This window comes from Accipiter gentilis, chromosome 32 (assembly GCF_929443795.1).
Source record: "Accipiter gentilis chromosome 32, bAccGen1.1, whole genome shotgun sequence".
Classification (NCBI taxonomy): domain Eukaryota; kingdom Metazoa; phylum Chordata; class Aves; order Accipitriformes; family Accipitridae; genus Astur; species Astur gentilis.
In genome coordinates this window covers 1,380,767-1,397,561 of record NC_064911.1, presented here as the reverse complement: position 1 = coordinate 1,397,561, position 16,795 = coordinate 1,380,767, and the positions used below count along the sequence as shown (strand labels likewise).

Here is a 16,795-nt window from a genome sequence, read left to right as displayed (position 1 = left end):
CTTTTCACATCTGCTCCTGTTGCTAAAAGCTATTCTTACTAAATGCTTAGTAAAGCATCTTGCTGTCCACTGATTTGCCTTGCAGTACACATAATTCAAGTGGATCTTCTCTGGTTTTCACACATCTGTCATCTTGTCTAGGTCTCACATGAGTATGCTCATCACCTAGGTATAGCTCATTCTCCGTTTACCCTGCAAAATCTTGATGCATCCCTTGGTGGTCACTTAAATTGGCATGCTTGTGGGTTTTGGACTCTTGTCTCTTTGATGTGAGAATTTTCTCCCACCTCGTTGTCTGCAAGTTTCACTGTTGTCCTACAGGTCTTCACTACTCCTTTATCGAAGAAATTCATCAGGTGTAGTCCAAACAAGCTGCACAGGTATAAATTTATGAACACTTTCACGATGAGCATTCTAAAAATAAAGAAATCTGTATGCCCCCTGGTTACTCCTCTACAAGCTTATCAGTCATTTTGCAATTAGCTTGACTTGCTTACCCAAGAAAAAAAAAGAGCTACTTAGATCCATGTGAAGCAGCGATATGGAGATGTCTCTTTCCCTTAGCCATAGCACTGCTATATCACAGGCAATACAGATTTCCCAAATTGCTCTTCTCCCAACTATGAGAGCTTTGTGGTACAGTGATCCAATTTTGAATAATTAGGGTGACATGCAATGCTGCTTAATTACTGATACTTCAGTAGGCTTTATATTGCTGTGGCAGCTGGACAGGTTAGCCAAATACTCAGTGAACTTTTTATTAGCGACCTTCCTTTATTTTTCTTTTGTAGGTGTTCTTTGCTGAAGATGTGGGTTCAAATAAAGGTGCCATCATTGGACTAATGGTGGGAGGTGTTGTCATAGCAACAGTCATTGTCATTACTTTGGTGATGCTGAAGAAGAAGCAGTACACATCTATTCATCATGGGGTTGTGGAGGTAAGAAAAAACTACCAAGAACAGCTGGTGTCACATGTACAACACAGTCAACACACTTCTCTATAAATATATTTACAAATGAAGAAACCATGGTTTTGGCTAGCCTAATGTTCAGAGTTGGAGTGGCTGCATCTGGCAGAGTGGAATCAAATTGTCTTATTTTGTAAATGCAGACACAATATAAACCGTGTGAGGTTGGGTGTAAAACCACAAGAGTATATTCCGGAACTATCCCAGACCAATCACCTCATAATGTAAAAATTAATGTTATAGGAGATTTAACAGAAACCAATGAGCAGATACTACACAAGAGGAGAAATCTGTTTTTATTGTTGTTGGGAATGCACATACACGGATTTCTTTATTTAGCTTGCAAATAAACATTTGAGGCAGATCTTCTGTGGATTGTGCTGTACACTACAAGGATTTTCCCTAAACAGATACTTCATTACTTTCTGTTCTCTAAACAAGATTTTCTTTTGCAACCAACAGCTTTTGATTTATGGCTAATCTGAAACTCATAGATTTGAGAAACATAACATCTAAGAGTCTTACATGGGATTTTCAAGATGAAAACCCTTGTCTTTTCCCAATCTGCCAAGTAAATTTGTGGGCAGTTTACAGTAATTTAAAGTTCCTCATTGTTGTGGTTTAACCCCAGCCAGCAACTAAGTACCACGCAGCCACTAACTCACTTCACCCCCACCCAGTGGGATGGGTGAATCAGGGAAAAAAAGAGTAAAACTTTGGGTTGAGATACGAACAGTTTAATAGGACAGAAAGGAAGAAAATTATAACGATAACAGTAATAAAATGACAATACTAATAAAAGGATTGGAATACACAAAACAAGTGATGCACAATGCAATTGCTCACCTCTCGCGGACCGATGCCCAGGTAGTTCCTGAGCAGCAATCCCCCCACCCCCCCCAGTTTATATACTAGACATGACATCACATGGCATGGAATAACCCTTTGGCCAGTTTGGGTCAGCTGTCCTGGCTGTGTCCCCTCCCAGCTTCTTGTGCCCCTCCAGCCTTCTTGCTGGCTGGGCATGAAAAGCTGAAAAATCCTTGACTTAGTATAAACACTGCTGAGCAACAGCTGAAAACATCAGTGTGTTATCAACATTTTTCTCATGCTAAATTGAAAACATAATGCTATACCAGCTACTAGGAAGACAATTAACTCTATCCCAGCCAAAACCAGGACACTCATGTGTTGCTTGGATACAAGAACGGCTCTCTGTAAGTGGAAAACTTAATTATGAGAACTGGAAGGAGGTTCATGTAACTTTTTTTCCCCTTTTGTATTGATATCTAATTTGCTATGTGAATGTCTGGTTTGCGGATAGTACTTACATTAGCCAGCACTTGAAACATATGTTTTTGCCTTCCAAAACAGGTATCTTAAGTTTTTGATTGTAACTAAGTCTTACTCAAGTCCACAGTTACGTTGCTTTTGCTTCAGTCAAATGAACCTTGCTTTGGTCTTGCTGGAGACATACATGCTTCCTGATGCATGTATTCCACCATCTGGGGCAATGAAGTGTCTTAAAAGTATTTGAGTAAGCCTTTGTCTTAAGCCTGTGCTTGTATGTCCCTGTGCTATTGCTGTGGTTGCTCACGTGCTTTAAAACCTTCCTAAGAGACATGGTCAGAAGAGCAACAATCATTTGGGGTGAGATTTGAGCAGACAGCAAGCCATGAAGAATTTGGACCAAGAGGCAGAAAATAGAAAGCAAGAATCTCAGCTTTAACTTTCCGCATGAAAGCTTCCAGCCCGTTTCGTAGGAAATTGAAACAGGTTTTTGTTTTAAACCACCTAGTTGATAGCTGCTGCCAACAGTTGTGCAACCTGAGACCCTCCTTTGGCTAAATTTAGTGACAACAGAATAGGTCAGGAGGCTTGCTAGGCCAAAGCCCCAAATCAGTCATTGAGTGTGGACATACTATTATTGCAGGACGACCTTAAAATTTCAGGTGGGCTTCACCTGATGGAATGATGTGGCAAAGGTAATCCTGGATTCCTACAAGCTTTCTTCAGTGACAGTGAACTTGGAAACGTTGGACTAGAAATAACATGCACAAGCTGAACAAGTAATTCATGTCAAAATGACAGCATCATTTAGGGAATAGAAAATTTTACAGGTCAAACCATACAGCTATAGCATGCAGATCTACAAAGAATATTAGTCGATTTACAATACCACACTGAAGATGGTGTTGCCTTGTAGATTTGCTGCATTGTGTTTGGCATTGGCAGGCAGGATTCCTTATTCTGCCAGACTTGCTCTGTGGTCTTGGCAGACTGCATAGCCTCACTGTCTGAGCTTCTCGCCTGCAAGAAAAGCATAACATCTATTTTTGTCCTAGGTTGGTGAAAATTTTGTAGCACTTACTTTAGGAAAAAAAAAACCCACATCTCAAGTCCCATAAACAATTGATGTTTCATATTAAAATGTCTTAAAAATTAAGCTGTTCCAGTCTAAAGAGGATTAATTTACTCAGCAACAGTGCACCTTTAATGTGCTGTGCACAAAAAGCACAGAAGAGCAAAATTACTTCACATAAAAATAACAGCACATCAGCTCTAGGTTGGCTAGTATATTTTAACAAAATTTGCAACCTGTTTGTTGCATGTCAGAAGTTACTGTGAGAATTTAACTCTGTGGTAATGGATGCAAGATTACAAAACAGGTCCTGTTCCATCTATATTCTTATCTTCCAAAAAGTCAACTCTGACTGTAGTACTTTCTCTCATTTCACTATTAATTTAACAAAAGATATTATTAAAAATACTCTTAGCCTTTTTTTGAAGCTCTGAGGAGGAATATACTTGTTCTATTTAGAAAAAGTGTCATAGTATTTTTTTTCCAAGTCTGAGAATATAAGTGTTTCAAAGTGGTTCAGCCTCTCCAGGAAAAGGACTGCCACAGTTAAGTAAATGACTTGAGTGACTGAAAATTACTTACTTACTATATGTGCACATAGGAGCTCCAGCAAACGTTTTGAAGGTGGTTTTTGCTGGTGTGCCCACCCCAGCTGTCTGTAGGAGATTACTTCCTCCATGAAAGCAGGTGGCAAAAGAGAGTTTCTCACCTCTCCTGTGCTCCAGACTACAGCCAACTATCTCAACTCGTCCTCTTTCAGGTTCTCCTCTTTGAAGCTCATTTGCTTTCTGTTACAGAGGCAGCACCTCCAGCAGGAGCATGTGGGGAGAGGTGACAATGGGAGGGCTCATCGCAGTAGCAGAGAAGCCGTTAAAATTGCTGTAGTACTCTCCAAAGTCCATCTCTCAAAGTCCAATCTGCAGGTGTATATTAGGCAGCGTCCATATACCATCATTTAAACAACAGTGTTGCGTTCAGTGCATCTCTTGAGGGCTGCCAGCACCTCCCGTCTGGGCTTTTGATCAGCCCCGTGTGTGTAGATGCAGCACATGAATTTTTCTGCCGTATTACCATCTTCCTGACTCCACATTAGGATTTTATGTGTGAAAGATCCATAGGCCGGAGGAGAAGGGGATAGATGGACAAACAGTCTCAAAAGAGGTTATCTACGTGACCAAGCTGTTTCCTCAAGAGACATCACATCGTAGAAAAGAGAAGTGTCTAGGCTGCTTCTCAGCAGTGCCGGAGTACCCACACCTCTTACATGCTGTGTTCAACTTCTGCCACCTCCATAATGGGTGCAAAAAGCTTCTTAAAATGGTAAAGGGCTTTAGGGATTTACTGAGTACAAGGAGGTAATCGGGTTCAAGGCATGTCGTTTGGCAGAGCAATACCTAGGACAAAGGTTGCAAGGAATGAGTGGAAGAGTTTGGCAGAGTCGAAATGCGTAAAAGCAAATAGAAAAGATGATATTCAGGATGACTGATAGTGGACATAGGTTGGCGGTGAGATGGATTACCCTACAGCAGACAGCTACAGGAAGGAGAGGAAGTACCAGCACTAGTCATTTTAAAGGCTAAGGGGGAAAATTAAAGAAAAAAATGACTAAGACTGCAAGTAAGAGCCTCAATAAATCCCTTTCATCTATAAGTGCCATATTTCAGAGGTTATTGGACTTTCACTATAAACTACCTTTATCAAATTGAGACTTTTTAATATGGAATATTGTGCAAGGGTGTTAAAAATTCAGTCTGATTTTCCTGTCCTTCCTCATATTTTTCCTGATCTTTCTCCTCCCTGATTTTCTTCCAAGTTTTTCTAGTTTCTCATCAATTCTTTAGTCTCTTCTGCCTTGCACTTCCTTTGATTCTTTTTTATTTATGTTGTCTTACCCTGTTTCTTTCCTGCAAGCAGGTTATTCTGTGTGCTTATCACATCTTCTAGTCTTAAATAAGAAGTGCTGAATGGGAGGCTTAAGCTAAAATGGGTGACAGAGTTCAATACAGTGTTGTTTGGAGCTTAAATATGAAGAAATACAGCACAGGTTCTGGCATACCCCTCCTTTGCATCCCAGCCTAATGCAGGGAGCCAGCCTCCTGGAAAGAAGGATGCTCTCAGGCATGTATTGGTACACAGAGACCCCTGATCCCTCAGTCCGAGAGCTTCATATTGCACTTTAATTTCATGCTAGTAGAGAATCTTTTTGAGCTCTTGGTGGGTTTAGTTGTGAATTGTGAGATACGCCAGTAGCGTGGTGTTACTGTGCACAAGAACCAGGGCTGACTTGATGCTACAGTAGCCCCTTAAAGAATGAAAGGATCTGTGGCTTTTCCTCTGTGCTTGCTTTGTATTCCTGTTTTCTGTAAGTGCTGAAAATGCCACAGGAACACGTGCCATTTTCAGTGCTTTGTTCCTCTCTTCCCTTTGCAGCCATGTTAGTGACAACTTTAGCAGCAGCAGATGGCACGCAGCGACATTGTCACAACGGAAAAAGTTAACGCTGTTAAATTTGCATGTTCCTCAGGGCAGGGATTAAGGCTTTTACATGTTTGTACAAAACCTATATGGAATGGATTTGTTAGGCCCTATTGCTGTTATGCTGATGACATACATAGAAAACAAGTGCTCTGCCGAACAGTTATAGCGTTAAGGAATTGCTCGAAGTTGATTCACTGCATATGGATAGAGATGGTGTATCCTTGCGGAGGAAGAAGTTGGCAACCCCTGGAGAAAGGACAGTAAAGCTGCAGGAAGCAACCTAGTACCTGGAGATAGTTGCAGAGATGAGTGCTCTGAGTTGTGGTGGCTCTCACTGCCTCTCACCCAGCCCTGCCGCTGCCCTCTCTGCTTGGGCGTAGGTAAGACTTGAGCAGCAGGCACAGACGAGTCTTTAAAAGGCGAGTGCACTGTCGTACGCTGGCTGCTGAGCACATTGTACAGAAGTGTCTTGGGGATTTGGGTGTAGAGGTTGAAGAGGAGACGGGCTGTGAAATTCCCAAGGGTTCTCCTGTCCTTGATGGATCAAAATGATTGTTGGCAGCCAAGCTGAGCACTCACTGCTTGCATGGGCTGGCCAGGGGAAGCTTGCCTCCTTCAGAAGAAGTTTCTTTTGTCACTTTTGGAGAGGGAGGAGGGCAGGGAAAGAAAAACACTGGTTTCCCTGATTTCTAAAAAAAGGGAAATCTGGAAAGAGCGGCTTAAAGCAAGAGTGACCTCTCTCTAAACAAGATCTCACTGACTAGGAGCATGTCACAGGAGGGGAAAAAATAGACGGATAGATAGATTTTTGAGTTTGTTGCATAGGAGAATTACTCCATGCAAATGCAACTTTAAAAAAAAAAGGGGGGGGGGGGACACCTTTGAATGGCAGTATTTTAACAGCAAAAAAGGCCAAGTTATATTGTAGAGTCAGAAAGATTCTGATTCTGACGGGCAGCACCATGTCAGCTCAGCCCAGTGATCTTTTCTGCTTGGTATCCTCTTCCCTGCTGGCAGGAGTCAAGAGCAAGGACTTGCTGGAAGGCTCAGGACTCCCACCTGTGGAAAGTTTCACAATAGCTTGGGAACAAAAGCAGCATGTGACCCTTAAAGTTGGGTATTTCACAAAAATGTGTAATTATTATGTAAGAGATTTGATGGAAGATACAGTGTTGATTGAAAATGCAATTTGAGAGTTGGAACATGGACGAGGAGATTTAGAAGGGGCACAGATATGAAAGTGGATCAGATTTGGGGTTAGCAGTTCATCTGAGCAGTCCAATACACATGCCACACAGAGAACCATTTCTTCTCTTAAGTAACAAATAAAAGACCATCAAGAGAGAAGATGGGTCTGAGAGGAGCCATTTTCTGGTGGTATTGTGGTACAACCTACCTCAATAAAAGAACGGCTGCAAAAATAAGCTGAGCAGCCTGCATTTGTCCCAAGCATGAAGAACATTGATAAAATCTTTCTCCAGGGTATCAGGTAACAACTTACCAAAGGTCATAGTCTGTCCTCACTAAGCTGAGTTATTTCCAGTATTGTAGAGTAGATTTTAAATGAGTATCGGACATAAGTACTTCTCCTTTGCTTTTTTATAAAAGGGTTAGAGTAAGTCAGCCAGCTATGTAGGCCTTCTTGAGAGCCTTTCCATTATCCAAAAGGCTATTTTTATGCTAAAAGTAAATTGATGTTTTTCCTAAAGGTCACTACTTACAGGAATCTACAGGAAAATGTTCATACCTAATACCTTAGTGTAGCGTTTTAGGCACCTTCCTGATGTAAAATTTTTAACAATGTAAAATTCACTTTTTACCTTCTCTTTTAAGAGCTGTCAAACACTAGAGATATCAGAGAGCAAATGAAATAGCTGACAAGCTGCTTTCTTAGCTCTGTTTTCATAGGCAGTTAGCAAGATAGCCAGGATACAGTAGGTTTTGAATACACAACAGCTATTGAGCTCATACAGCAGAGGTAAAATACCTAATTAACATTTAGAGACTGTTCTCGCCCACTCTAATTTGATGGAGTTTCATATTACTGTAATGTTCAATGAAGGAGGAAAACAATTTGTGGAGCCTCATGTATTCAGTGGAGAAGTCTTGACTGCACTGTCTTTATGCCTGTCTTCCAAGTAATCAAGAAAGGTCAATTTTTGTTAAGTAGAAATACTTAAACCAGTGCAGACACATCAAGCTTTTTGTCATTAAACTGAACAAAGCTTGGCCTTGGAGCCAGAGAAGTTCTGTTTCTGTGAGTGCAACGGGATTTTTTGCTCACTTTGTGCCTGGCTACTCTGGCATTTCCTTGCTACCCTCATTTTATTTTTTCCAATTAATTTTCTTGGTCTTGAAACCACAGCACCTGCAACAGATCTGAGAGCACAATATAGAAAGAAAGCAGCCTCAAGCCACTTCCTTCAGCTTTTTAGTGATCCCTTTCTTTTAAGATCCAGTTGACCCCAGGTATAGATACTGATCTATATCGGGGGATGGACGGATGGACAGACGTAATAATGGGGGACTATCAGGGTGATGCAAAATATATCCCCTTTTTTTGTTTGTGGAGTTGCATGCTTCCTGAGCCAGACAACAAAAACCAGCGCTGGTACTGCTGAGTTTGATCAGTTGAGTTTGAAGTCCTGCAGCAAAAAAAATGAGTTGCAGAATTGTTCCTGTTGCCTTATCTTCTGCGTATTACTCTGTCCAAAAAGTGAACCATGACTGTCCAAGCTGGAAGGGCCATCACTCGCAGGTTGCTCTTGAAAACTGTTTGCTGGCTTCTCATTTATTGCTGGGTGCAGTGCCGTCTATTGATTTTGTTCATGAGGCCACTCATGGTCCTGCGTAACTTGGAGATAAGTGTTTTCAGAGACAGTTGTCTCTTCAGACAGAGAGAGCCTCTTGTCCTAGGTTTAATACTCTGTTTAGTGGAGAAATATCCCTATCACTTCCCAGCCACCTTTATTTCAGACTTTCTTTTGATATTTGGACTGAGCTTGGCACCTAGTTTACTTTCCCCCATTCGTTAAGGACAAAAAAAGGAAGATGGGGGGCAGGCACAGAAGAACCTGTCAAAGAAACCTTCTTGTGTTTCAGAGGATGCTTTCTGCCTGAATGCACAGGAGAGGGTACAAAGCATGGTGGATGGCCATAAAGTAAGGAAATGTGGGGTATGCTGTGAATTGAGCAAGAATCTGATGCTGGTTGTTTCTTCTCACAAAAGGTGGATGCTGCAGTGACACCAGAGGAGCGCCACCTTTCCAAGATGCAGCAAAATGGCTATGAAAATCCCACCTACAAGTTCTTTGAACAGATGCAGAACTAGGACACCACAGCAGCCTCATGAGTTGGACAGCAGAATGATTGCTTCACTGCCCATCGGTGTTCAGTTACAGAATAACGTGGAAAGAAAGAAAAACACTCTGTTTTATTATTTACTCATTCTCGCCTTTTGACAGCTGTGCTGTAACACAAGTAGATGCCTGAACTTGAATTAATAAAATCAGTAATGTATTTTCTCTCTCTTTCTCTTTACATTTCAGTCTTTACACTACATTATTAATGAATGTTTTTTGTGTACTGTAAAGAGGTTAGCTGTATTTAACTAGTGCATGGATAGATTCTCTTTCCCAATTATTTATCATGTAGCTCCTAGCCAGTTGTATATTATTCTTGTGATTTGTGACAAAAATTAAGTCCCAACTGAAATATGCTTTAAGAATTGATGGGGGATGCTTTCTGTGTCTGTGGGGTTTAGCTGCTTCTCTTTGCTGAGCATTTTTTTCTGATCACTATGCATTTTAAAGTAAAACAACATTTTTTTAAAAGTATTCCAGATGAGTTATTGAAATTCTTTTCCTCTGCAGCTGCATTTTATTGTACAGATTGTTGCTCCTGCTGTATTAGTGACGTAGAAATCATGGGAATACACAGTTGTTTCTTTGTGCCTGTTTTATGTGCACACTTTAGGCATTGAAAGGTAAACTTTATTTTCTTTTCCATGTATCTTTTTGATCTTAAAAAAAAAATTAAAAAGAATCCCTGTTAATTGTGAGCACTTCTGGGGGGGGAAAAGTGCCTGCTGGTCGAAAATTAACGGGGATCCTCTGCAGGATGATTGTACAGAACCATTGCTTATGAATTGATAGCTTTCTACACTGTGTTACATAAATAAATTAGGAAAAAAACGTTTGGGCAAGAGTTTTCTTTGGAGACAGAAAAGATTTCTGAAAGCCACTTAAATAGAAAACATGGATGTTCACACTGAGAGAGGGTTAGGAAGGGATTTTCCTAGAAGGATGGTGGCACTCGCAGTCAGACCAGAGCAGAAGGAAAGCGGCAGCGAGATGGGGTGGGGAGTGACAGGCGCCGACCAGCACACCTGCCCCTCTAAGATGTCATCTCCTTTTTTTTTCTCCTTTTCCTTTCTTTCAGTTTGTATAATAGTGTTTTAATGTAAATAAATACGTTCCTGGAGGAGCCCTGTTGTTGTAGTGTGTTTCTGTGCCAACCAGCCACCCTTGCTTGTGCGGAGGAGCGCAGCTTGTGACTAACCTCCCACCTCCCCATCCACCCGCAAGAGCGACTTGCCAGCAAGCTCTCCTCTCGCCGCTGCTGGCAGCTTCCTGGCCTGCCATGCGCCTCATCGGTGAACATGAGGAGGAGCCTCCCAGCCTGCAAGACCATCCAGCCCGGCACTGCGGCATGACAGCGGGTGCCCAGGAAGGGTAGAGCGGCACCACCCGTAATTTTTTCCCAAAAAGTTGCAGGAAGGGGGCGAAGTGGTTGGTAAGCTGTAGTACGTAAATCCCAGCCTGGCACCTTCTGGCTATTGCCAGCTGGAGGCCTGGCCGAGAGCTTCCTTCAGCCCCTGGCCCTCTCTGAGTTCATGCCTGCGGCACGAGGCAAGCGCAGTAACTGATGGCACAGGGCTTGCCTGTTGAGAGATGTGAGACCACAGCGGGTGAGTGGACCCGGTGATCTTCAAGGTGGCCTCTCTACCCAGCTCACAGCGAGGACCCCTCAGGTTGAGCTTGGAGATCAGCTGATGGAGCTACAAGCTGAGTTATGGAGTAAAACGGGAGGTACATGTTGCATGAAAAAGAAAGCTAATCGCTGTTTCTGCATGGCAAACGGGTTAGATAAAGCAGGACTGAGGAGAGAGAGCTAGGAGTAGAATAAAGACAGCAAGATCTATCCAGCAGAAGCCTCTTGTTAACTCGGTTTATCTGCAAGCCACAGCAGCCTCTACTCCAGTATTGCCTACAGCTTTTGCCTCCACAGCAGGATGAACCGGGGCTGCAGTGGGGCTGCACAGCTCACGTGAGTGGGTGAGTTGCGCCAGACCTTGGCTAAGAGAAGACTACAGTTTCCAGCCCTGTTGCAGTGACTTGTCCTTCCCCATCCGTGACCTTCCACAAAACCCCACCTGTTGCTGGCCTGGGACCAGGAGGTATGTTTATTCAGCGAGGGGACTGCTGGGGCAGGTAGTTTCGTAAGCCACCTGTGAGGATGCAGGATGATGAAGAGGCACCTGCTACTCTGAACCAGTAGCAGAAAAAACACGTGGAGCTTTCCGTTGCCTGTTACAAACCAGTTGTTTATTCCCTTTGTTCTCCCATCCCCACTATATCAAGGGAATTCAGCACAAGGGATCAGAGCCCTGGTAATGGTCTTATTTGCAGGCCCTGAAGTGCCAGTGTTTTATAAAGAATTTGTAGAATGTCCCTAGAGGATTTACCATCTCCGGTTTCAAAGCCGGACCATTTGGGCCAGAATAATGGGTGATGGTAAGCAGAGGCCTTCAGGCCCCAAATTGCTCTAAAACAATTGAAAATTTTTTCTCTTGCAAATATGTAGGGTTAAGCTCATGTCTGTTTGTGTAGGTGTTGTTATATATAGGTCACGCATACCCCCTAGAAAGGAATACATAAGACTCTTCGGTGCGCGTGTCCACTGCTGTAGAAAAAGATCCCATTTGAGGGGGAAAGACAGGGTGTAATTCAATTTAGTGCAGTCTCATTAAAGGAGCATTACCAAAATTCCTTTTAGGAGAAGATGGAGTAATCCATAAGATACAGAGGGCCACTGGCCTTTAGAGCAAATCCCATTTATAATACCATAATCCCATGCAATCCCAGTGATAGAAAAATGCAATTGCTTTGAACAGTAATTCCCAGACAGTCAAGCTTCCCTGGTGTGGGGTTATGTGTCTGGTGAGACACTGGTGCTGCTGTTGCTACTCATGGACGAACTGTTAATTAATCACTTGGTTTTATGCACTGATTAAGTGATCAGTTTTTACGATTCCCTCCACACAGGCACACTCCTGAAAGAAAGGCAATAAATGCACATCATGACATGCATGTAAAGCACAGGGTGTGAAAAAGTTCCTGGAACTTCAAGAGGAACGCTCCCACGGCTGCTGCAACCCCAAAAGCTGTGTAGCAATTTATCACAGTTCCCAGGTAATAGTGGCAGCCTCCTGCCCATCTCTAGCCATGCAAGCTCCTTATTGTGGAAAGATTATATTAGGAGTGAATAGAAACAGTTTGACAGGCTCATAAAGTAGAGAAGCTGACAGAGAATGGTGGCTAAGCACCTCACTTCCAAATGCAGGATTGATTGGGTATCATCCACTTCAGCAATAAACCGAGCTGGGCGGTTGCATGCAGCTATGGGCTGGAAAAAAAATTCCACTCCCCAGCCCTGAGGAAATTACTCAGGGCCGAGGTGGGGGAGGGGGGTGTGTAAATAAAATTAAAATATCCCTGGCTGTGGAGTTGATACATTTAATGGGAAAAGTTTTCTAGCCTGCGTCATTTTGACAGAATGGGGGTAGAGAGTGCTTACACTGCAGGTCCGTCAGCAGAGCTGGTGAGGGTGGTTCCTGGCAAGGGGGAGTAGTGCCAAGCAGGGATGAGGGCCAGCTCCAACCTCCTTGGCTGCTTGCGCACCTGCTGGCTTTTGGAGATGCTGGCCATCCCATTCTTGGGTTTCACAGACCCACTCAGATTAATGAGTACCAGATGTAAGGTGAAGCTTCAGACGTTATCAGGCACATGCTAGAAGAGCCACCCTAAAAAACGTGCATGTATGTGCCATGCTTTGCATCCAGTACCTGCCCCTTGCTAAATCTGGTTCTCCAGTTATGGGGTGGTCTAGGAAAAGCAAACTGAGGCCTGGTGTTGCCCTTATGGAGAACAGCTTGCAGCAGCTGTATTTTCCATTACATCTGTCATGATCCTTGTACAGCTCTGAAGGCTCCATCCTCATTATATATCTGCACTTAGCAAAGCAATTTTAAGGCCATTGCTGTGTGGCCAAATGGCTCATTTTTATTGTTTAAACTAATGGATTTTGTGGATGGTGGGTAAGCTGCTGTTAAAATGCCTCCAGGCAGCAAGATTGAAAATATCCTAATGACATATGAGAATAGATTACAAAGAATGCTGTGCGCAGCATCCTGGTTGTGTTCCTCTGCAATTTTTTCACCACTTGGAAAGTGAGGGTCTGGTTTCGGTCAGACCAGGATGGCTCTTCTCCTTCATTGCTTCCCAGTAATTCTCTCTTCCACCCTCTTCCTAGAAGGTGCAAGCACTAAATCTTCCCTGCAACTTTCTCCAGTCCTGGCAAATTTATTTGGCTGACTATACAGAAAAATCTTTTAAGGTTCCAAATATAAGTTTTGGGATTTATTTAGAGGTAATAAAATATTCTGTTTTTAATGGGATTCTTAGTTAAAGTTGAATTTGGACAATGAATTAGAGAATGAATCTCCCTAACTAGTGCCTCCTGTGTTTTTAACCAGTTTTCTCTGGGGTAGCTCAATGGACAAAAGCATCCACATCAATTTCAGGTAGGATATTACCTAGATCAAAAGATAGACATTCCTCTTTTAAAATGCTGCTAATGAAAAAAAAAAAGAGAAACAGAGCTGGCACAGGATGGACTCCCTGCAGCGGGGGCTGACCAGCACCTGCAGAAAGCAGATCCTTAAAATAGCTGCAACACGGATGTGGTAATTACGGCTATTTTGAGTCCCTAATCACCACGCTGAGTCCGTCTAACTATGCCTAAGCGCTGCTTCAGGCTATAGCTCTGGGGAGCATTTCAAGTGCGGGAATCTTCTCCCATTTAATTAGGATGAAGAGTCAGGAGAAACAAACAAAATCCCATTTACCCTATATGCTGTTTTTCTAAGAAGGGTTTATGGAAAAAGCCCTGCACCCCTCCAGCCCCTGTGCGGAGGTGGGACCAGACCCAAGCTATAGCCAGCAGTGATCCCTGCCAGGCTGGCAGGAGGGAACCAAGCTCTGGCAACATAATATGATTTCTAGACCCCTTTGGAGAGGTCTGTTTCTATGATTTTTTGTGTGCTAAGAAGCCGGCTGGCCCTTGGGGAGCACGGGAAGAGGCCGTACCCACTGTGGGTCATGCTGGTCCGCCCCAGGGCAGCGGGCCGTGGAGGCCTCAGCCTGGTGGCTCTGGCATGTGGCTGGCACAGTCATTTGTCACTGTTGCAATGGCGGAACAGGGGCCACGGCTCACCGGGAACTGGCGCTGCCCTCCATGAGGCACCCGGCCACGATGAAAGCCCTGGAACTGCAGGCCCAGGGCACCCCTCCGAGGGCTGCCTGGAGGGAGCACGCTGAACCCTGCGCTTCGGCCCGCCATGCGGCTGTGCCGGCCCACGCCAGCCATGTCAAATGCATTGCTGCTTCACTGAATGTTAATGGCCCGGGGGCACAGCCGGGGGTATCTGTAATGTTCAGGCAACATGCGGATGCATCACCAGTGTACACTAGCTGGGATCCAGCCCGATAATGACAAGTTTGATGTTACAATACCCTATCGGCAGTAGTGAGGACTGGAATCTTACTCCATGCGTTACATGCATGCTGTCCAGTGACCACCTGGAGGGACTCTGCTTATTGGCACTGTAAGAGCCAGATCTGGGGAGCCGAACCAGGGCAAAGCTTGCTTTAGCACCTGGGGAGTTACTACAGAGACCCTGGTCTGGTGTCGGTGCTCTCTGACACAGCATTACAAAAGACTTATCATCACCTGCCTTGCAGGTATGATCCTTAGAAACCCCTTGTTTGCAACAGAATCGTCTCCCCAGAACTGATGTAAACAATGAGCAATGAAAGACTCAGCTGCAATTAGCCCAGTCTTTTTTAAATTACCATTTGTACCCATTACCTATACAGAGTATTGTAATACTGTTTGTCTTTTGTTTATCTGGCATAGCAAACCAACACTGCCAAGGCACTTGGCTGGTTTTGGCAATAGGGTTGCTAGAAAATCTGCTATGAAAGTCTGTGGGGTTGCCAAAATTCAATAGCCGAAAGAGTTTAGCAGTCAACAGTCTGTGTTTTGCAAAGCCTCAATTTTACATGGTTGGTATTAAAAAGGTATATAAAAACTACATATAGATAATGAAACTCTATTCAATGCCGCAGGATAGGTGTTATCCTTAAAAGCCCCAAAAATGAAGGGGAAGTCAGGAGGAGCTAACCAATGACAGGCAGTAAAGAAGAGCTGCTTTCCCTCAAGGAGGGATGGCCAAGCCTCCCTCTGCTGCTTGCCAAGGAAAGCCCCAAAGCTGCAGCTCTGGCCTGGTCCAGAGAGCCTGTCAAGGCAAACTCTTATCATATCAGTTGACACTGGGGTACACTAAAGGTTCATGTGCCCACAGCGTGTGGGGCAACTCTCAGCCTCTTCTGAGAGAAGGAAACACCTGGAGCCACAAAAAGATTTCATCCATGATCTCAATCCCACTTATGATCTGTAGTTTATCCAGGAAACAACCAACACCCCCACCCTGACCCTCTTCAATGCATAATCAGTGCCCTACACAGGGACGAGAGGATACCTTCCAAAGGGTGTAGGACCCACCAATGGAGGCTCAAAGTAGAGAGAGAAAAGTCTGATTTGCACTGCATAGTACTGGCATGACCAAGGCTCTCTTAAGCCAACCCAGAGGAGAACGGAAAGAATAGCAGAAACACACAAATGGATGTATAGTGTCATAGCAAAGGTCCACCTAAGTCCAGTATCCTGCTTCCCATGCTGACCAAAAATGGAAGGCTGGGGAAGGGTGTAAGAGAGTCCTAGATATCCACTCTGTTCTCCCACAGGCATCTCACTTTTTGTGAGGACTCTGTGAAAGGTGCTAGTGACTGAGTGTACGGTAGCTGGTGCAAACCTTGGAGAACAGGTAACATCCACAACACCTGGTCGAGACAGGCACATCTAGAACATGGCAGTGCAAGGTGGGGCTTTGATGGGATGCAAGCCTATAGGCCCTCTTTATAATAGAAATACCACAACAGAGTGTGTCTAGCAGGATAACTGCTACTGCCATTGATCTATATTGACATTTTAATGCAGAATCACATTTGTGACACAGAATCATTAGAATAAAACCCAGCGCTTTTAGGCAGGTGACATGTCTGAGAATAAACTCTCTTTAATTTGGCTGAATATACCAATCCCACCAAAGCACTGAATCGTGATTCTGAGCATGACTTTGATCAAATAATACGATGCTTAAACATAACGGTTAAACAACATAATGCAAATCAGAATGATAATTTTGCAGATTCTTCAGAACTCCCACCTTCTCTAGCCTTCTGGCAATATTAAGGAGTCAGGATTCAATATGATTCTAGTTGAAGTTGCTACCGAGCTCATGGTTAAGCTAAACAATTGAAGGTGGCTTCAGCTTTCAAAGCTGAACTCCAGGCAGAAAAGTAGTCTTAGTACTGTGGCAGGTGGGTAAACGGCATTTTGGACTTCTCTGTAATGCCACATTAAAAAAGCATGTGCAATTAGAAATCTATTGGATAGCTGTGTGTCACAGTAACAATAGACCAGCCTATGTACACTGAGCCTCGGATACGGGTCAAGGGAATGGGCTCGAGTTCAGTGAGTTTCCACACCTCACTCGCCCATATTGCCACCCCAAGCTAAACTC

General features: G+C 43.7%; 1 protein-coding gene across 5 annotated transcripts in view; it reads left to right on the top strand.

Moving 5' to 3' along the window:
- The window catches only part of APP (amyloid beta precursor protein), a 238,368-nt gene extending 228,075 nt beyond the window's left edge, over nucleotides 1–10,293 (top strand). For all 5 annotated transcript variants that reach the window (XM_049835163.1, XM_049835161.1, XM_049835159.1 and 2 more), the window contains 2 exons: nucleotides 792–938; nucleotides 9,038–10,293. In XM_049835163.1, the coding sequence (XP_049691120.1) occupies nucleotides 792–938; nucleotides 9,038–9,139 (249 nt within the window). In that variant the 3' untranslated portion in view covers nucleotides 9,140–10,293. The remainder of the gene's footprint in view (nucleotides 1–791; nucleotides 939–9,037) is intronic.
- Nucleotides 10,294–16,795: the final 6,502 nt, after the last annotated feature.